This window comes from Coffea arabica, chromosome 4e (assembly GCF_036785885.1).
Source record: "Coffea arabica cultivar ET-39 chromosome 4e, Coffea Arabica ET-39 HiFi, whole genome shotgun sequence".
NCBI classification, from domain to species: Eukaryota; Viridiplantae; Streptophyta; class Magnoliopsida; order Gentianales; family Rubiaceae; genus Coffea; species Coffea arabica.
In genome coordinates, this window is record NC_092317.1 from 92,414 (window position 1) to 113,570 (window position 21,157).

Below are 21,157 nucleotides of genomic sequence, written 5' to 3' on the forward strand. Positions count from 1 at the left end.
CTAAATTATGCCTTTAGGCACTCAACCAATGACAACGGGCATTTTTTTATCACTGAACGTATATGTTTTTTGATTCAAAAAATATTTGTTTCAGTTGAATAACTATTTTTTTGCTTAAAATAAATTTAGTCATCAAAATAAACAATTTTTTACCTATGTTAGCAATGACGGGCCCAAGATTTTAAGTTAGAGGGTGAATGGTCAAACATATAATACAAAAATGTTATGGCCAATCAAGCATCATAGATTACAAATAAAAGTTTGAAAGACATTAACTAGCAATAAGATGTTTTTAGTTGTAAAAGACAAAGCGTAGAACAAATATGAACTTTAAACACTCCAATAATTTTATTTCTTAATAATGTGAGAGTGCAAGACTGTATTTTATGATCCTTCATTTGATCAAATACACCAATTATTGAAATCATTGGGGTTGGATCGGTAATTAAAGAACAATTATTAGAGTTTTTTCCACTATCAAATTTAGGGATCGAATCCCGAGTCTTGCAATTGAGGTGGGAAGGGTTACGGGGAGAGGTGTGAGGTGAAAAAAAAAGAGAAAATATACCAATTGTTAAATTAACATGATTTTCTCAAATTATTTCTTTTTCAATGTCATATAATGAATGTATGAGTAAGAACACCGGAAGGCACTTGCTTTTATTAATTATATTCTCATCATTTGTTTTGTCATATAATCTAATAAATTAAAATCATATGATAAAAATGATAGTGAAAGTGCGATTACAAAAATGAGAGTACAAATAACATTTCCCAAAGACGAGATTTCAAATAATACTATGTCCAAACACATAGATTGTTTTACTTAAAAACAAGTAGGCCTATGGTAAACCTGTGGGAGCAGCTACCCCTGCGGCCCCCCCCGGGCGGTGGCGGGGTCCGACCCCGTATGTTAGTCGATAACCGATAGTGGGTGTTTCCATAGGATAGAACTATTTTGAAAGATGCAAAATGTTTCGATTAATATTAGTATATATGTGGATATTATAAAAAAAAATATGTATATATGTGGATAGCAGGTGTGTGTAAATACACTATTTATTTATGTATTAAGGAATGGTGGTGGATGGCAAATATTTATACAAGCAAGCACCATAGTTAAGAACGAGGAACGGGTGGAGTCGCGGCAGTAGCCTGTAGCAGTGGGGAAGCTGCTTTCGTGTTTGTAGCAAACTGGACAGCCCTTTTTGGTACTGTGAATTTGACGAATAAAGACTAGAGACAGGTAAAATTCTCTCTCTCAAATTAAATTTTTTATTTTTGGTGCTGGGGTTTTTGGGAAAAAAGAGAAGAGGGGGAGGGGGGAGGGGGGAGGGGGTGGGGGATAGGGAGGTGGCGGGGATTTGAGTTGACTAGTAGTACAGAATGAGCTCAAATGATTTGAACTCGAAATCAGCAGCAGAAGAAGAGAAATGGTGGATGATGGAGGACTAAGGCCATCATGGAACCCATATACCATGGGAGTTATACTTGTCATATTGGCGACCCAGTTTGTGAGGTGGTGCTCCGCTCGCTTCCGCTTCACGGTTGCTCCTCCTAATCTCAACCCCAAAACAAATGCTAATGTCGCCGTTTCACCTTCCTCCGCCGCCCTCTCGCAACCTAGGTTGCTATCTTCTTCATCTCTCTCCCTCTTTCCTGTGTGTCTATGTTATTACTTTATTAGTACCATTCATTATACTTGGGAAGTCTGTGTATACTAGCCTCTGTCTCTGTTGTGCTTTTACTCCTCGTCGTTTCTTCCGTTCTCTAATCTAGTCATCTCTCTCTCTCTCTCTCGGGTTGCTTTGATTCTTGTTGGTGGTTTTGTTGTTGTTTGAAACTTGCAATAGTCGATTTTCAAGCTAGCATTTTCACGATTTTTCCTTTTTCATCTAATGCTCGGGTGTTGCTTAAAAGTTCTTCTAACAATTGTTGCCTTGGGCTCTTGGAAATATTAATTTCACAGGACTTCTAGCATTGTATCTGACTCGGATCTCAAGGATTTGCTCCATGACTTGGATGAGAAGCTTCATGAGAATGAGGAATGGGAGCCTGTCATTGACAGGAGAAACCATTTCTTTTCCTACACTGCCAAGTCTTGCAAGCCTAAGGTTTCTATTTTCTTTGCCCTTTCCCCCCTCATATTTTTTCTTCTGTCATACTTGAACTAGGCCCCATTTTTTAAGCCTAGAGCTTTCTATCTTAACCCCTCTGCCTTTTTGGTTCCGAGGGACTTCCTGCTTAAAACTAAATTCTGTTCGTATCCTACTGGAAAAAACATGTTCTTTGCTTATTATTTTGTACACTGTAGCAACTGCTTGCTGATTTCTTTTCGTTATATATTGTTATTAGCCCAGTTGAGTTCAATGATAACATTTGCTGTGCAAGGACATACACCATTTTCTTCCCTTTCCCACTTTGTATGTGTGCTCAGCTTGACGTGAAATAACTTTTGTACATATTTGCCCGTCTTTTCCCTTCAGACGGGGGACCCCAAAAAAAAAAAAAAAACTCAGGCTATAGTTACTGTCTTGCAGCTAACTATGATAGGGTGGTAATATAGTTGATCACTTCATAGTCTACTTTTTTGGTGCTACATTGTGTATGTTACTTGATTACTGCACTGTTGCTGAGTCCGCTTGAGCTGGCTCATCTTATATTAGGACTTGGCCTGATGACATGCTTCTTTTAAGGGAAGATAAAATTTTGCAGCTTGCTAGACCATTATTTCTCTTCTATCTCTTAGATTTAGTATCCTTTTTTGCTGTCAATTTAGTATTGAATAAATATACTTGATGATATCCTTTTCTATTGCAGGATGGGCCTTTGAAATATTTGAGTATTACAGTGTTTGAGAATTGCTCTTCTGAGTTGCTGAGAAATTTTTATATGGACAATAACTATAGGAAAACCTGGGACAAGACCTTAATGGAGCATGAGCAGCTGCAGGTGGATGAAAGTAATGGAACTGAAATTGGTCGCACGATAAAAAAATTCCCCTTCTTGACCCCAAGAGAATATGTATCAGCTTGGAGAGTTTGGGAAGATAAATATGGGGCCTTCTACTGTCTTAGTAAGGTATCCAAAGTTGTTGTAGCTCATCTAATCCTTATATAGTGCATTCCGAGTGATGCTGCTTCTTAGATGTTCTTTTATTTATCGTTTACTTTGAGAGTGTCTGGTAGACATCTGCTGCACCACTTTGATCTTGATGGCATGTTTCTGCGACCAAATTGCTGATTGCGAAATCAGCACGTAAATGTCTCCTGCCACCACCAGTTTTCTCCCTTTTGACATCCTTTCTGCTCCCTCCCCGCCCTTTTCCAGTTGTTCCGCTGTTTTAACAGTTGGTAATGCGATTTTCAAAGTTTATGCAAATTGTTGCTGTTGAAACTTCGGGTCCTTGGCTGATCTCAACCAATTTAGGAAGGTAGCAAATACCTATGCCTATTTCTGTGTATTTTCAAAAGGAGCCAGTGGCATGTTTTACTACTATTTCCAGTTGGAGTTGCATGAGGTATTTTCTCCTTAAATCGGTTTCAACAAAAACAGCATGTTTTAAGGACATATTTTAGTTATTTTACATAATAGGCCTGTTTGGATTGTGAATTTTTGTAAAAAAAAATTTTAGAATAATTTCTTGATACATTTCTTAATCATCTCTTTATCTCACTTGTCGAGGAGGTGTTTGTCTAGTGGCTAAGGTTGGGACCTCAGAAATTAAAGGTCCTAGATTCAAATGCCTCTATCTACCCACTTCTTAAGTCCCACTCATCCCTTGCTAGAAAAATTTTTAAAAATTATTACAGAAAAGTTACAATCCAAACAGGACTAATATGTCAATTCCCTTGTAAGGTAAGACCATTCTTGAAACTCAGTATCTTTTGGGATGGCAATATGATTAAGCAATAGTTTCAAGTTGGAAGGAGGACAGAAGGCATAGAGTGGCAGATGGGTTGAGGGGCACGGATTGGAAAGCAGACTGAAGAGAGCCTGAAGGAGGTGGAGATATTGGTGGATACATGTTTGAGGGTCTCTCTCTCTCTCTTTCTCTCTCTTTAGTACTAACTTATGAGTAATTGTATTGCTGCACTACATTATCAGCAATGAAGTGGTGCACGGGATGTCCACAATATTTCTCAGACAACACGGATTCCCTTGCTTAGTAGCATTTGAAGTAAATCCAGAAGCAAGTTTCTTTTATGCTTTTGAATTATTTATTGACAATCTATTATTTGTGGTTGCTTGTCATAGTTCTCATGTTTCCATGATAAGGGCATAGTTCTTTATGGCTAACAGATTTTGCACAATACATTTATCAGGGATGTGAACATGCTCTTGCCCCAAGACAGAAGAAATATGTAAGGGTTATGTTCCTTAGGTCTGGTTGGCGAATCAGAAAAGGCACGTATTTTTGACTTATTTTCCGACGTCATTTTATTTTTCAGCAGATAATTGAGATATATCATAGGAAGCATATTGAATCAGGGAAAGCTGCAATGGTTCTGTGCCATTAGCTGCAATTTCAGAGATCTTTTTTTTTTTCTTGTTTCCTTAGAAGGATGGGAAAAAAGGGTTTATTTACTTGTGCAGTTTAGTACTCAGGTGCAGATCACCTATTACTTTTTGGCTCAGATGCACAATGAAAGTGCTACCTATTTTCTTAGAGGTCCTATATTTTACCATCTGATGTCTTAGAAGTACCAAGGCAAGTGCTGTAACTGAAAATATGTTGCAGAAGCATGCTTTCAGTGAAGGGGAATTCTGAAGAACTCAATTCCATAGTCAAGTATGTTAAGTTACTAAATAAATTACCTTCCTCCTTCCCCACAGAGCAAAAATAAATTCCTACATATTGGGACAGGAAATTGAGGTCGGTCATTTAGATTATCACTGTGCACAAAGTGCATTTTCTTTTTGTGTTCTTTTCCTGACATCTTAGGTAGTTGCCTTAAATGGAATGTAATGGTGCATATCCAAGCCATTCTGATCTGTCACACATGTTTGCTGTTCTTTTGCATTCCCCTTTTCATGTAGTAGTATGTGAACTTGATACAATTTACTGTACTGCCACAGTTAATAATACTAGTTGGATTTCCCTTCATTTCTCTGTAAGTTGATTTTTGCACAAAGTGAGCGAATGATCTTATTTGATTTCTTGCTTCCCTGAAATATCTTTCTTCAGTAGCTGGTAGAAATGCATGCGAAATCAAAATGGTGCATCAAGAAGACGCTGGCCTGAATGTGGAAATGGCAAAGCTGGTATTTGCAAAGAGCATATGGAGTTATGTATGCAGGATGAGTGATGCGCTTCATATATATTCTCCTCAGCTGAATTCATCTTTGAGTGCAACAATGCTAACTCAGAAGGTTAGGAATAATTTCTTCTTGTCACAAGTTGTTTTCATGGCGTTTTCAGGCGTCCGACAATGCTATGTAGCCCATTAGAGGTACCAGATGTAACCTCATGTTCTAAGCTCAAACTTGCATTACTCCCCGTGTTGTGTGACATCAACAACCACTTGTACATATCATCCGTGTTGTAGATGATGTAAATGTTTTTCTTAAGCTTCTTTTCAGAATCAAAAGCCTTTCTCTTGTTGAGGTGGTTAGGCTGAAAAGTTTAGTCGCCTTCTCATTTTTTGTTTGTAGTTCCTAGAAACCACAAATTTTGCTGAGGTAGTGGTAGACTGGTGTCCACAAATTTGACTTGCTCAAATTGCCAACATGCAGTAGTAATGATTTCCGTAGCTCAAAGCCGCTGGTAATTGACAATTGACCTTAGTGTCAATTGTTTGCTTTGTGCTTGCATTCTATGTTGTTTATCTATGGTAGATTTTTAAGTCGGGCCTGTCTGTTATGCGGCTGGTATATTAATCAGCTTTTTTCTTACGAGTAGCAACTGTTGTGAGCTTTTTGAAAGAGCACTGTTTCTTGTCTAATGTTATCCATTTTTTCACGTAGTTCCCTCCTGGAATGGAAGGTGTTGATGACACGTCCTCTGCAGCAAGTACCATTTGCTGCCAAGTGGCTTCGGATTGCTATACCAGTAATATCTCCAGAAAACCTGCAAATAAATTGATAAAAAATGGTTTGATCCTACTAGGGGGTGCAGTCTGCCTGTCTGGGGGTCATTCTGACTTGGGTGCAAAGGTTGCAATGGCGTACATCTTGACCAAGTTAACCAAGCATGGTGCTTTATCAAGGCTACGTAAAGCAGGCAAGCATTAGCATTTGCAAGAGGTGCCCTACTGTGAAGGCTGAAGCTGGGTGAAAGAGTCCAAATATCTGCGGATCCCCAAGAATGTAGTGGATGGAATACAAGCAGCATAACGCAACAGATGCATTAGCAAGGTTAGCTGTGCATTTCCTAGCAAAATGGGAGTTGATGAACATTGACCTGTTGGCTCTAGAAGTGAAGTGTGATTATTTAAAATTTGAAACATATGTGTGGATGATCTACATTTGGCCAACCATGTCGATATGTTTTATTGCTCTAGGAGTGTTTGAAATTTTGCCGTCTACCTGAGTTAAACGCAACAAAAGAAGTGCAGGGAGCATTTGCAGTCTTTGTATTTGCCGAGACCGCGGGTGGGCGGGGTGCAACCATGGTTGTTAAAATCGCGATCCGGATCGTAGGATCGTACGATCCTACGATCTGGAAAGGCAAAATCGATCCGAATCGCACTCAAAATCGCAAATTCCTTGAATCTATATAGGATCGAGGTAGGATCGCGTAGAATCGTACGATCCTACGATCCTACTTCGATCCTACAATTTTTTGCTAATTTGTGGAATACAAGGTTCATTTTGCAAGTAAAAATCGACATTTGGGGTAGACTTGTAAGTTCACACTCAATTGCAGGCCTTAGTTGCAATGTTTTAACAAAGTTTGCCTCAAAGTCAAAAGATTCCGTCAAAAAGCTTCGGGCCTTCTTCATCTTCCCCTCAAGCAGAGCTTTGACGTTTCTCTTCTCCTCTCCGCTGCCCAAATCAAATCCCTAATTTTAACCATCAAACCACCTCAAGCTTCGGCTACAGCTCTTACCAAGAACCCACAAGACAAATCGCTGCGGCTTCTACCAGGAACCCACAAGCTACAGCCGACAGCTATTGCAGAAAAAGTTCATCTTCTGCATTGGGTGAAAAGCTGAGCAGCAAAATCATCATCTTCCTCTCTCATACTCATACTACTTTGTAAGCGTTTAAACATGAGTGCAATAGTGACTAATTAATGGCGTGTGAAATTAGGATGGAAATGTACAAATTTTACCTTTTCTCAAGCTTTTTTCGTTTACATTGTAGGAAATTATATGATACCAGGAATTCTATTCTGTTGGATGGTGCTCCTATTTTTTTTTCTCAATAATTGAAATTTGTATTTGGCAACTTTAATTAGTGAAACCACAGGAAGTTTTAAATACTTGAATTAAATGATGAAATGAAATCTAATGCCAGAACTTTTTCTGCCCATTTAATATTTGAGCTTTATATATATATATATATTAAGTTTTTGTAATGAATGTTCAATATTTGATCGTTAACACATTCAATTCACACCTATTATGTATATGCACTTCTAACACGCATAACCTTTTTTTATATTCATATATATACCTTTTTTGATTAATATTACTTTTCTAAAAATTTCATTCTTCAACTACGTACATATTTTTCATTAATTCGAAATTGTAAACATATTATTGATCTTTTGTGATTGGCAATTGGCAATCAAAACATTCTTGAAATGCTGTCGGCTGTAACTTCTTCATCTTTTTATTACTTGTCAGATAGTAAGTAAAAAATGCTATATATTGATGAGTAACTTATTTATTTGATATCTTTTAGGATGTACAAAATGGTATATGAATTTCAATTTTATTAATTTAGTAAATTTAGGAGCTTTTGGTGGGATCCTACGATTCGATCCTACGATCCGATTTTGTGAAATTAAAATCGATCCTACGTGGAATCCCGATTTTACAAACCTTGGGTGCAACAACGTCCCAGTGGTAAAGTAGTGCCACGCCACTTGAGGGTCCGTCTGTTTGCTTGTAAAATAATCTTTTCGCTGAAAATCATTTTGTTGAAAAATTCTATTATTAGCATTCCAGTATAATCATCAGTTAGTATCTCTCTATTACTACTATAGACAAGACAATCCATGTTAAATACCACAATCAATTTGAGAGTCAAAAAACGGTAAAAAAAAAAAAAAAAAAAAAATCTTTTTAAAGCATTCATAGCAAATTCTATGAACAATTGAATAAGATGATGTAACCAACAATACCGTTGATTTAGATTCACTGAAACCTTTTGCAGAAGTTTGTGAAACCTTTTGCAGAAGTTTGGTTTCCATTGGATAGAGTAAAACCTTTTTTTTAGAAAAAAAAATTTTTGGACACTTTTTCAACCAAACATCAGAAAAAAGGGAAAACATTTTTTTGAAAAAATTTTCCATCGATACAAATAGACCCTAAGCAAGCATGTTTTGATAGAAAATTATTTAAAATAATTTTTTTTAAAATCATTATTTTTTTAATATGATGTATGTCAAATAAAAAAATAATTTATAAATATATTTGTGACGCGGACAAAAATACATTATTTGTATTTAGGATGCATTTGCAGGGGTTTAAGTTGGTCAATAAATGTGGTGATTCATGAATGGAAATTATGGAATGCGTACGCATGGCTTGGCAATGTAGCAGCAGCTGTGTGTTTGGATAGCCACTAAAAATGATTTGTTTATATTTTCAACACATTTTTTTATCTTCCTAATTACTTTTTTATCTCACATACATCACGTCACAAAAAATCACAATCTGTGCACATACATAATCTCCTATCCAATATATCCCGGGAAGTATGGACGTATCGGTCGGTTGGGGGAAGGGCGGCTGCTTTGGTCGCCTGGGAAGTATGGACGTATCCAGAGATTCCAGTGTCAGAATCATCGGGAATGTCTCCCGTTTTTGGGGCTCCGACCAGGCGAGCAATGCATGCAAAGCAAGCTGCTGCTGCTGTCTAGTCAACAGACCACAATCAATCAGGTAGTGGTAGAATATTTCAAATGCAAATATGAACTCATTTTCTCTTCTTCTTCTTCCCCTCCTAAAATTCGGCCTTCGTTCCTTTAATCTCCAACCTCACATCGCATCCCGAACCAACCGGAATGTTATGACCTAATAGAAAGAAAACACGTATGCGGATACGCAAAGGGGCAATCTCTCTCTCTTCCCTTCCCTTCCCCCCCCCCCCCCCACACCAAACAACAAAACAAAAAAAAGAAAAAAGAAAAAACCATTTTCCGGTATCGTCCTCCATTAATTTCCAGAATCAGGCGGCATTTGCCCAGGCTTCCTTCGCTCTTTCTCCTCCACCGCCACCGCCACCTACGGCAATAGACCCCTCTCCTCTCCTTTCCTTTTATTCCAAGTGAAAGAATTCCGGTTCTTTCATTAATAATAATTTGGCGTCACCATCTTCTTCTGCTTAATCCCAGGCGTACCTTTAGCATTTGCTTTCCAGCCATGACATAATTATTCAGTGCAATGTAATACACGACATATACATCAGCATTGTTCATTTTCCTGCTCTTTCAAATCTTCCTTCCTCTTAACATTGAATCCTCGCCCCGCCAAAAAAAAAAAAAAAAAAACCAAAAAATGCCTCTCGGCCTGCAGCTTGATGAATGAATAGGCAGGCTTATTGCCAAATTTAACATCCTTTGGAGTATTATTGACAACTCCGTCGCCAGCTGTTTCCTCAACCCCCGCCCGGGCCGAGATGACGATGATGGCCTGCGATGCTGATATCGCTTCTCCTCCTTGTTATTCTCCTTCTTATGGTTGTTACTTTCTTAGAAAAGCTACAAGAGGGCCGCTGCTTTTGCCGAGACAAGCAACACTGGACTTCTATTGGCTGCTGCTTCTCCTGACCTCCTTCAACTTCACTACTTTCGTGCTCTCCAAAACCAATGCTCCCGACGGTATTATTAATTAGTATCTCTCACCACCACCATTATCATTTATATTTATACCATATGTTATTCTGCAGACCAACTTAGGAACAGGATGACACCGCCACAAAAATGCTACTCTCACAGTTCACTTACCGCCGTAGCCATGCATCCTCGCAGTCGCTGGCCTATTTGAATTTTTTGCTTTATACTTCTACCATTTTCTGCTGATGTAGCAACAACATTCCCGGCTGCCCTACTCTTTTCAGTTCGAAACCACATATAATGGTTAAAGTTGGGCTCAATAATGGCAGCAAACTTTGATATTCTATGCCTCATCCAAAGAAGTTAAAACTCACTTCCTCCACAAATTCTTGTTAGCTAGCCTAAGATTGCGGTCTGGTCATTTGTGGTTTCAACTCAACGTCAATGATAGGAGAGAAGAATTAACCTGCGACATTTTCGATTTTAGGATTCTCTAAACCTTAAATGTTTATTGAACATTATCTTGTCCATTCTTTTCTCCATTCATTCCCAGAATGAACAGTGAGAACTGACTTCATTTGCACAACAGTCTGTCTGTAATTTGTAGGGCAATTTGTTCATTGACAAATTCTGACAGCATAATAGGCAGCAGAAGGGTCTGGTGCACCACCAGTGGTGATGACATCAGCACATTATAGTTTCCCCCAAACCCCGTTCCTTCCACTTGTTAAAAACCATGAAGTTATGACAGTTGGGTTAGTTCAATGTTTTAACGAATTGCTTCACCACTTGCCAACCAAAGAATCATTTAAAAGCAAAAGCATTTAAGTGGTTCCGCATGTTACAATATTGTTGCACCTGTTGCCTCTTTTACCTCTCATTCTGACATCTCTATATCTTAGCAGTTTCTGCGCTCAATGTCATGTACACCAGCATGAATTCTCCGTCCAAACTGGATGGCTGGAAATCAAATGGAGGTGACCCTTGTGGTCAATCTTGGCACGGAATCAAATGTTCAGGCTCCAGTGTAACTGAAATGTATACGTGTTTTCCCCCAAAAAGAGAAATTTATTTGTGCTATAGGACCAAGTATTTGGATTTGGGTCCATTTTCTAAACCAAAGTCATCTCTTGTAAGTTGACCTTCTTTCAATATTTTCTCAGTGATCTCTCTGATTTGGGACTCACTGGATCAATGGGCTACCAGCTTTCAAGTTTGACATCCGTCACTTACTTGTGAGGCTTCACCAGCTTTTTGATGTATCCACCCCCCCCCCCCCCCAACAAAAAAAAAAAAACTTTGATTTGGCCTGATGGTGATGAAAATTTTTGTTTTAATGCAGTGATTTGAGCAAAAACAATCTCAAGGGTGATATACCGTATCAACTACCTCCTAACGCACAATATATGTAAGCCAGAAGAAACTATTTATATCTTACAAGTGACTTTCTCTTATTCACTACCGATTCAAGTTGTCATTTTGATGGTTTCTTGGCATGGTTGTACTTATCTATGTCTTCTAGGCTGAAGAAAATTTTTTTTTTTTAAAAGAATATCTCCCTGTTGGTTTGCTTGAACAGTTGGAAAATCATGTAGTTTTTCCATGCATGAATCTTCTATTTGAGGGATCTTTGGTTTTGACTATTCTTTTGATTTGATTTAAAGCTGTCTTCATTACTGTGATTTCTTTTAGGGCAAATAATTGGTAGAAGATTAAAGAGAGATTTTCCAACTCCTTTTTATTTTTTGTCTGCATGACATGATTATGCAATGAAATAGCTATAGTGCAATAGATACACTAATTGTCGAGAAAGGGATTTTCGCAATTAACATCCAAATTTAATTACTCTATGCAAATTATATGTGTGAAAAATTGATTATGCTTATTAAATCAATACAAAGAATTTTTTTGACAGTTTTTCATCACTTAAGTGATTTGTCTGAATGACTATAATAACTTTCCGTGTAGAGATCTTTCAAGGAATGGATTCAGCGGCAGTGTGCCATATTCAATTTCGCAGATGATTAATCTTGAATATTTGTGAGTTTGTCACACACACACACACACTCTCTCTCTCTCTCCCTCTCTCTCTCAAAGGAAGTAGTAAAAATGAGAGATATGTAACTTTTGGCTTTTTGTTTGATTTTATGTAGTGTCCTGATTTTAAGGGTTTTGCAGGAATCTTAATAACAATCAGCTCAATGGACAGCTGAATGATATGTTCGGACAACTTTCTAAACTCTCTAAGTTGTAAGTATGGTGATTTTTGCCATTTACGTTTTGTTTTTGGCATCGCAGGATGTATCTCCGTTTGTTTTATAGAGGAAGCACGAACAATAGGTTGAAAGACAGATTTTGCAGGCAAATTTGTACCTTCATCTTTGTCATGTGATGTGCTTCCTTTTATGAAAAGAAATATAATCCTGGATGAGAGTGCAGAAGAAGAAAGAAGAAAGGGAAGAAAATTGATAGAGAAGAGAAGCTTAATGTCGTGAAGTCTAATAGAGATCACAAAATTCAGGAGGCATAACTCAACTTGAATGAAGTAAAGAGATTATGTATGCTTCTATAGACTTCGGAGTTCCAAAAACTTTAATGCTATCCACTGAAAGAACTTTTGATTGGATTAATTTTTTACTGCAACCTAAATTTTCTAAGTGGATACTCCAAGCCTATAACTACTGCTAAAAATAAACATAAAAAGAGATTAAAATGTAAAATAGTCTTTGAAACTGATATCATTTTATGTTTTCTTATATTTCTCAACCTTGCAACTTCTACCATGCATCAAAATTCGTTTCAACTTGTTAAACACTAAAAAGTTTTTTAACTTGTCATGTAAGATTTTTATCAGAAAATCTGATATGTGGTAGCAAATTGGGTGATACGTTCCCTAGATTATACTTAAGTATCATATTGCTTTTAATTTCACTAGAAAGTCATCATGAGGAGTATACATGATCAAGCCAAACAGCATTACATTCATTCTTATTGGGACCTTCCTTTTTTTTTAATACCGTAGCATTTGTATAAATATCCAAAAAATTGGTACCTCGATCTTGTTGGCAACTAATGAAATGGGATATTTTAGATTCATTTTGTGTTATTTATAATGTCATGAATGCATCTTACTTTCAGCTTTTCAGCTCAGTTGCTCTGTGCGTGTGTGTGCACGTGCATTAAAATTCAAGTGTTTCTTGTTGTGTATCATCCAGTATTTTCCACCTGTAAAGCTGTGTTTGTGAATGTATCCTTGCTCTTATGTCTAGGGATTTGTCTTTCAATTCATTTACTGGCACATTACCCCCGAGCTTTAAATCCCTCTCAAGCCTCAGCACATTGTAAGTGACCTGATTCACTAACTTTTACGACTGCGATTTTTGTGGTGCTGAAGGTGGTTACATGTCTTCATGCAGGCATTTGCAGAATAACCAGTTTACCGGTTCAATAAATGTCCTTGCCAATCTTCCACTTGATGATTTGTAAGCCAGGCTTCTTGTTGAGCTGTATTCACTTGGAGTTTGTTTGTTGCTGTATTGGATTAAATACACACATGCACACACCCACACACACACACACATCTAATTCATTTTTCATAATTTGGTTTATGGCTATATGACAGGCTTTGCTGCTTTAATTCCCTTGTTAACGACAATAACCATTATGTAAAGAACTGTTTCTGCACTTATGTTGAGTTTCAAATGATTGAAAATTTTTTAAAAATATTTATCTATCTATCTATAGTTTATTTCTCTGGTTATAGATCACTATTTAGTTTGACATTTATCTTAGACATGGGAATTTTGAATACTGTACTCCTGCTGGATATGCTACATAGCTCAACTAACCAATACTCTGCATCAAAAAATCTTTTTTTCCATGCATAATTTGCTTGTATGATTAACCTAAAAGAATATGTTGGCTATATGCATCGCAGGAATGTGGCAAATAATCAGTTTACAGGTTGGATTCCTGATGAATTGAAAAGCATCAAAGATATAGAGTGAGTATTGAGCTTACATTGCATGGTGAAGTTGTATCAATTTCTTTATTGACTTTTGAAACTCTGTTCAAGGACTGGAGGAAACTCTTGGTCTTCAGGGCCTGCTCCTCCCCCACCCCCTGGTCAGAAAAGTGATCCTCATGCCAGGCAGTCAAAAGAAGATATCAAAAAGTCTGGTCTTAGTGGAACAGCCATTGCAGGAATAGTTCTGGGTATTTTGGTAGTGTTTGGTGTCATAATCACTTTATTCTCACGAAAATCTTCTTCATCGCATTTTCTTGAAGAAGATAGGCTCAGCCGCAAGCATAGTCCATTTTCTCCTCTTGCAATTCATGAGCTGTCCAATGATTTGCCTAATGATGTGCAGAACGACTTCAGAGGTCACTCTCACTCTCTCTCTCCCCCCCACCTCTTGCTCTTCGCAAACTACTCTCCTTCCCCGGATTTAAAAGTGGAATTAAAATAGTAATGGAGAACAAAAATTAACAGCATTCTCCTGATCAATGATAAGATATCAGAAATCTGATGGTGCAAGAATTACCATCGGTGATAATGCTGATGCCATGGTTATGGAGCATTACCTAAAATTGATTCCCATTAGAAGTTCAGGGCATTCCACTGTTTGATTGATGTTATGCCCTACTTTCTGGGAAAGTGAAATGATTTTGGTAAACTTCAGGTAACATTTTCATCCAGAATTTCTTGGAATCACTACATCTGTAACTAATTGTAAGGCACATGCAAGAGTTCCAAAGTTCAAATCTGATGCAGGTAGTTCAGAGATCTAATGTGTGACACACGCATGATTTATGGGAAAGATATTAATCTTCAGTGTACCATTTGGCATAATTTGATGTTAAGGTTCTTTGTCCCTTTCTTGGTGTTTATGTTCTTTGCCTTTGTGAAAACCTTTGTGATAGGGTCATATTGACTTTTCTTGACTTGGTTTTATGTTGTTACCCATAGATATCTGGTAGAGATACTTCATTTGAGCAGTTAAGTCTTAAGTACCTGATGTTTCTGATGAGTCAAACAAATACAGGAAAAAGAACTTGTGTAATTAATGTTTTACATTGTTTTTAGCAAGATACCCCTAACATTACACAATGCATTATTGATGTAAGTTTATCACAATGCAAACAGGATATGCATTTTCCTTTGTTCATTTGTTCATACTGAAAACTCCTAACTGGAAATTGGACTGAAAAAACTTCATGGTTTTGCATGTACATTCTATTTAGTGCCTCATTCTACATATTAGTGCACCATTTTTTTTTTCTTTTTGATAATTGGTCCAGTCATTTACAGTTGCCCCTCCTTTAAGTTGTCCCTCACTTCAGTTTAAACTGTGCAGCTGCTTATAATTTGTTTGCTGTTGGCAGAACGGAAGTCATTTGGTTCGTCTTCTTCAGTGAAAGTAAAATGTTTACAGACATCTGCTTCAATGAGTCTTGAGACGGGGAAAACTCTGCAAGCATCTCCTTCTCCAGGTTTTAAGTCAGGAAAAGCATTGGAAGCCTCTCTTTCAGGAGATCTTAATCTCCCACCTTCTGATTGTGCTAGATATACCAATCATAATGAAATTACAGATCGTCTAGAAAGGAGCAGTTCAATTCATGTCACTTGCTATTCTCTTTCAGAGTTGCAAAATGCCACAGGTAACTTTGCAACAGGTCGCCTTCTTGGAGAGGGATCAATTGGTCGAGTCTATAGGGCAAAGCATGCTGATGGGAAGGTATGCATAAATTCTACTATTTTGTGTTGAAATTAGTATCTTCTCTGCAATATTTTCATCTGCCTGGCTTAAAAAATTTTCATTGGTTATTAGAATTAATGCACATTTATGTGCTGTTTTCATTTCAGTCTCCTAGGTCACATAATTGGTTAAACTATTTTTAGATGGTGTAAGAAATTAGTATGTATTGTTTCTCTCAATCACTTGAGATGTCCTGGTCAATGAAATACTCAATCCAAATAGAGTGTTCTTACTGAATTGTATGCCTGGAATAAAATCCGCAATAGGATAGAGGAATTAGGATTAGGATAGATAAGAGAATGTAACAAGTAGCTGAATGTAGCTCTACAGCATGTTGGTGTAACAGTTAATGGAAATGGGAAAACTAATTCATGCTTTAAATTTTGTGGTTGTTTGTCTTTATCTTTAGTTAGAGATAAAGACTCTTATCGAGGTTCTATTTTGCAAGGTTGTTTATAGTTGTTTTAGAAGTTATATATGTGTATCTTATTTGTGCCTGAAGTTATGCATTAGGCTGTTTACAGTTCTATGGTCAGGTTGCCATTGAATTTCTTAATTTTTTTAACCCTACTTTCTTCCTTCATTTTATTATATTGCTTCCTTGTCAAGATGTATAAGAATCTGAGAGCTGACTTACAGTATTCTCTATTTAAGTCCTTGTCACATGGGATGAGCAGAATTGGTAAAACTATTATAGCTAACTTAGTTCTTTTGTAGAACTCTATCTACACCCAGCATACTTGACTGTGTTGATGAACTGTAATATTTTAGATTATATGTTGCTATTCTGCTCCTTTTTTTACCTTTGAAAGTGGGGAGTTTGTAAATGCTATTGTAGCTACTTCAATTGTCCTTGCAATCAGTGTGTGTGTTTGTGTTTAGCACTTTCTTTTAGTTGTACAGTTATCAGAATCTATTTGACCTTTGGCAGATTGTGGAAGACGTTAATGATTTGATCTTTACTGATGCTGGTTCAGGTTTTGGCTGTGAAGAAAATAGATTCCTCACTTCTACAAGGTGGACATGGGGGAAAATTTAGGGAAGTAATCACACATATCTCTGAACTACGCCACCCAAATATTTCAGAACTCGTTGGTTATTGTTCAGAACAGGGACAGAACATGATAATCTATGAGTATTTTAGAAATGGTTCACTTCATGAGTTCCTGCACCTGTCAGATGACTTTAGCAAACCACTTACGTGGAATACCAGAGTCAAAATTTCTCTAGGAACAGCTCGTGCTCTCGAGTAAGTTTATCAATCTTTCAGTGTGATTTGTCTTGCCATTTTCATTGATTTGGGTGAATTGAGCAGATTTAAGTATCAATCCGGGATGCTGTGATTCATATCCAAATACATGACACATCTATATCCAAATGTAACATTCAAATCGGAAGGGATGGTAGTCTTATTTTTCCCATTTACAGCATCAAATGGATAGCAAAGCTTGAATTGGATTCACTCCACTATTTTGTGATTACCTGCCCAAATTGCAACTTTTCTGTCTACAAATCATCAGAAATTGTTGGGATTTGTGAAAATATATCGGGATTTAGATATGTAGATCAATTTTGACTGTATTTTCGGAATTCAATGACTTGTTTTCCCTCGGCCCCAAATCCTCAAAGCCAGCCAAGGCTGGGGTTTTGTTGATATGTACTTCATTTTATCTTCCCTTTTCCTAGGGACTCTATTAATGGGTCAAGGGAAAAAAAAGAAGAGGAGAACATGAATATTCTTGTTACAAGGATTGGACACTGACATATTTAGTCAACTTATATCTTGATATTCCATTTTGTTCAGGTACTTGCATGAGGTTTGCTCTCCATCTTATGTTCACAAGAACATAAAGTCTTCTAATATTTTGCTTGATGCTGAACTAAATCCCCGTCTCTCTGACTGTGGCTTGACAGTTTTCTATGAGGTACATTTTTCTATAAAATTTTCTTATGATACACTTCCCATAAGTTTTTGTAATTTGTTTCTTTTAGCTCAGGCTAAGGTTTATAGTGGCTATGTGTTTGAATTTTTTAATTGTTTTATTTTTTATGCTCTTTGGATGACAATATATGATAGATAAAGCTTAAAATAGTTGGTTTTCTCTCTATCCGTTGTTCTTAATTTTTGGTTGGAAAGCTAACTTTATCTAGCAATGTAACTTTTTTTCTTTGGTGAGTGATAATTACATATGGGTATGCTGCTGATATTTTTGGCATAGGAGTTTACAATTGATTAGAGTATGTTCAGAACAACAAAAATAAAGCTTCTGTATGTTTGCAATGGTCACAACTGTTCTGGATTCCCTGTTATCATTCTACCTGAAATGAATAAATAGAAGCGAAAAGAGATGTATCGAGTCCAGTTGGTTTTTGGCTAATTTTGCCAGTGAAAGCACCATTAGAGTTCAACAAAATAACCATCACCACCATGCCATCAGGAGTTTCTATGATGCCATATATTCCAACTGCATGCAGAGAAATTAGACGACCCTACCCTCATGGCATTGGCATTAAAATATTTTTTTCCTCATTTGAGGATGTAATGCATGACATCTCATAACTATCTAGTGGAGATGCTTGCATGTTAGCTGGTGGTGACATGGAAGAAGACAAAATATTGTGGTTCTTCAAAACATTTTTTTGGTCTTGAAGACCTTGTATGAATTCCTTGAAGCCCTTGAGAATTGTTATTGGCGAAAATTTGGTTTCAAAACAGTTGTGTATTGCTGAATGGATGAACCCCGTGATTTATTAGCATTACTTTAAAACTGTCGAAAAACCAATTGGTTGAAGTGGTTAAAAATATCGAACTTATGCTGGAATCATACTAGATGCCAAACAACTGTCAATAAACTCCTAGGCATGAGACTATAGAATCAAAACTGGGACCAGAAACAATATGAAGCTGCTTATGGCTTTGTCAAGCACTTCTAAAAATGAAAGTTGGAAAAATAAATTGTGATGACTGATTTTTTGCCTACATTAGCTATCCATCAGAGGATGGTTAAGTAAAGAGCGTAAATATCAAGGAAGGAACAGCACTGGGGCAGTTATCCAGTTGAGGAGCTCAAAAGTGGACTTTATAGGCAAAATGATATGTCTGAAGTCTTTAGGAATAATTTGCCTACAGCCCAAGGAGTGCATGTAAATTTGCGCACAAGTATACAAGGCATCCTTTACATTCCGCACTGAATATGCTTAAGTTATAATTCTTAGCATCCACCGATTTTATGCAGCCATCTCTTTTAAGTTTACTTTTTCTAAAAGTATTTTCACTTGTTTCTTAAAAGATGTGGTAGACGTAAACAAGATATCATAGGCATAGGTCATTCTTGTGTCCTTTGTCGCATATGTGCACTTTTCATTTAGAGCCAAAGCTCTAGTATACTCCATACCAAGTTGTTACATTGTAAGTTCTTCTCACGGTTGGTGCATTGTAATCAAACCTTTTGTCATGTGTTGTATATATGTACTCTTCATTTACAGCCAAAGCTCTAGTATACACCACACCAAGGTTGATAGAGTCCAAGTAAATTCTCTCAAGTTACAGAAGATACTGGAATAGATTAAATGTGGGATATTCCATTGAAACTAATGTTAACAATGTAAAGTTTCATCCTAGCTTGAAAACATCCACATATATCAGGCAAGAAAATGATCTGAACCTGCGAGGGATTACTTGGTTGACTGCCCCCAAAAAGGGTAAATCAAAATGCTTATTCTGATATTCTTTTCTGTATGCTTATTGCATGTAGATTTATTCCTTTCAATCTGGTACAAGAACAAGGTCTCTACTGTACGGAGTTTAAGTAGATTGTCATTGTTGCGTTACCTGATGTTTCACTCTACTCTTTCTTGGGAACTTTGGTTATGCCAAAATTTGTGCTGCTGCAATCATTTTGGATCCCAGATCACAATTTATTTGCTGGGGTTTCTTCTTTTTCTGATTTGACTCTTTTAATTGGAGGGAAAAAATCAGCGGATGAACAAAAATCATGGGATTGGATATAAAGCGCCTGAGTGCACAAAACCTTCAGCTTATACATCAAAGAGTGATATCTACAGCTTTGGGGTGATTATGTTGGAATTATTGACAGGTCGAATGGCTTTTGACAGGTAATTATTATCGTATTTGAAGGCAATCAGGGATACCGCTTAATTGTCTTCATCCTCACAAGTTTGTTGCTTTTTTTTTTTTTTCAAAAATAAGTTCAAAGCCAAGAATGGAACAGTTTCTTGTCCGGTGGGCCCCACCTCAGCTTCATGATATTGATGCCCTGGAGAAAATGGCTGATCCTGCCCTGCGTGGGCTGTATCCGCCCAGATGTCTTTCTCGTTTCGCAGATGTAATTGCTCTGTGCGTGCAGGTGAGTATTTTTAGGGCTGCAAGAAATCTCATTGTGCGTAATTTTGTGAATTTGTGGGTAACGTGGATTGTTTCTGGTATTCTACATATTATTATAGTTCATGTTGCAATAATTTGAACCTGTGATTTGTGAAACGTGAAATCAGTCGGAGCCAGAATTTCGGCCACCCATGTCTGAAGTGGTAGAAGCGTTAGTTCGTTTAGTTCAGTGACCGAGTATTAAAGCAAAGCGGGGGGGAGGATCTTGGTTGGTGCATCTGGTTGGATGGATGATTGTGAATCACTGAAATCTGAGACTGGTTTCTCTGAAAACATCAAATGATGGCAACAAAAGATGTCTATGGTTTCTGCTGCAGTAGGGACAATTGTGCTTGTTGTAGAGCTTCCTTGTTTTCTGCGAATGACGTGACAAAGGTAAAAACTAAGCAAAGCAGCATATGAGGTCGTCCGTGGTGTTCTAGGATTTGCATCCTTAGCAGTTGAGCAATCTTAAAAATTTTTACACGAGTCCCTGTCAGTCACCCGCCCGCTTGCTTGTACACCTTCTTCTTCTTCTTCTTCTTCTTCTTCTTTTTTTGTATTGAGAAGCTCATTCCCAAGTTGTGCAAAAGCCATAGCAAATTCTACCTACTACTATTATTTATGGCACAAGAAGAAGGTACGGGGACCCTCCCTCCATAAATTTCATTCCACACCAAGTCAATTGGATCAGCGGACGGTCCCTGTACATCGACAGATGAATGAATAATTCAATTCAAATTCTATACTTGTCAGTTGGGCATTCAAAAAAAAAAAAAAATTTTAAAAAAAAGTTTATAAAGGATTCATTGGAAATAATTTTTTTTTTTTCACGTTTACATGTTTCGTTGGAAATTCCCTTATTTCGCGTATGCAGTACTGGCCATGTTAATCTCCGAGATTTTTTCAGACCCAGTAATTTTTTTTTTTTAAACGAAGATAGGAGTACTTTAGAAGTTGATTTTTTTAAATTTTTTTGATAAAACATATATCAAACTGACTTTCTTGCGGGTCTAAATTAACCATACGGTACTCTTTGTTCATAGAGTAAAATAATTCTTAAAA

The 21,157-nt window shown here is 37.1% G+C and overlaps 2 protein-coding genes across 7 annotated transcripts; both read left to right on the forward strand.

Annotated features, from left to right (window-relative positions):
• Positions 1-861: 861 nt before the first annotated feature.
• LOC113742386 (uncharacterized) lies at positions 862-6,572 on the forward strand. 4 transcript variants are annotated; one of them, XM_072046820.1, is made up of 7 exons: positions 862-1,246; positions 1,421-1,627; positions 1,970-2,114; positions 2,821-3,081; positions 4,326-4,407; positions 5,192-5,373; positions 5,968-6,572. In XM_072046820.1, exons 2-7 carry the CDS (start codon positions 1,434-1,436, stop codon positions 6,232-6,234), a joined length of 1,131 nt encoding a protein of 376 aa, XP_071902921.1. In that variant the 5' UTR covers positions 862-1,246; positions 1,421-1,433; the 3' UTR covers positions 6,235-6,572. The 4 variants fall into 4 exon arrangements, with proteins under 4 accessions (XP_071902921.1, XP_027126027.1, XP_027126026.1 ...); XM_027270226.2 differs by having other exon boundaries at positions 1,424-1,627; positions 5,189-5,373; XM_027270225.2 differs by having other exon boundaries at positions 863-1,246; positions 1,418-1,627; positions 5,189-5,373.
• Positions 6,573-6,717: 145 nt separating this feature from the next.
• On the forward strand, positions 6,718-20,766 carry LOC113742979 (protein STRUBBELIG-RECEPTOR FAMILY 5). Of its 3 annotated transcripts, none has more exons than XM_072046818.1 (17): positions 6,723-9,056; positions 9,870-9,994; positions 10,855-10,987; positions 11,113-11,184; positions 11,292-11,357; positions 11,918-11,989; positions 12,128-12,199; positions 13,219-13,290; positions 13,366-13,431; positions 13,887-13,952; positions 14,025-14,332; positions 15,335-15,687; positions 16,686-16,957; positions 17,513-17,633; positions 19,676-19,824; positions 19,919-20,075; positions 20,221-20,766. In XM_072046818.1, exons 1-17 carry the CDS (start codon positions 8,872-8,874, stop codon positions 20,284-20,286), a joined length of 2,355 nt encoding a protein of 784 aa, XP_071902919.1. In that variant the 5' UTR covers positions 6,723-8,871; the 3' UTR covers positions 20,287-20,766. The 3 variants fall into 3 exon arrangements, with proteins under 3 accessions (XP_071902918.1, XP_071902919.1, XP_071902920.1); XM_072046819.1 differs by having other exon boundaries at positions 6,726-9,056; positions 19,688-19,824; XM_072046817.1 differs by having other exon boundaries at positions 6,718-9,056; positions 19,919-20,316.
• Positions 20,767-21,157: the final 391 nt, after the last annotated feature.

What these genes read in the sequence shown, in the direction of transcription:
- LOC113742386 (XM_027270226.2), top strand. Translation starts at nt 1,434, where the DNA reads ATGGTGGATGATGGAGGACTAAGGCCATCATGGAACCCATATACCATG. An exon ending in TGGTTGGCGAATCAGAAAAG is followed by an intron (nt 4,408 to 5,188) that starts GCACGTATTTTT and finishes ATCTTTCTTCAG; the next exon opens with TAGCTGGTAGAAATGCATGC. An exon ending in CAACAATGCTAACTCAGAAG is followed by an intron (nt 5,374 to 5,967) that starts GTTAGGAATAAT and finishes TTTTTCACGTAG; the next exon opens with TTCCCTCCTGGAATGGAAGG.
- LOC113742979 (XM_072046817.1), top strand. Translation starts at nt 8,872, where the DNA reads ATGGACGTATCGGTCGGTTGGGGGAAGGGCGGCTGCTTTGGTCGCCTG. An exon ending in CAAAACCAATGCTCCCGACG is followed by an intron (nt 9,995 to 10,854) that starts GTATTATTAATT and finishes ATATCTTAGCAG; the next exon opens with TTTCTGCGCTCAATGTCATG. An exon ending in AAAAGCATCAAAGATATAGA is followed by an intron (nt 13,953 to 14,024) that starts GTGAGTATTGAG and finishes ACTCTGTTCAAG; the next exon opens with GACTGGAGGAAACTCTTGGT.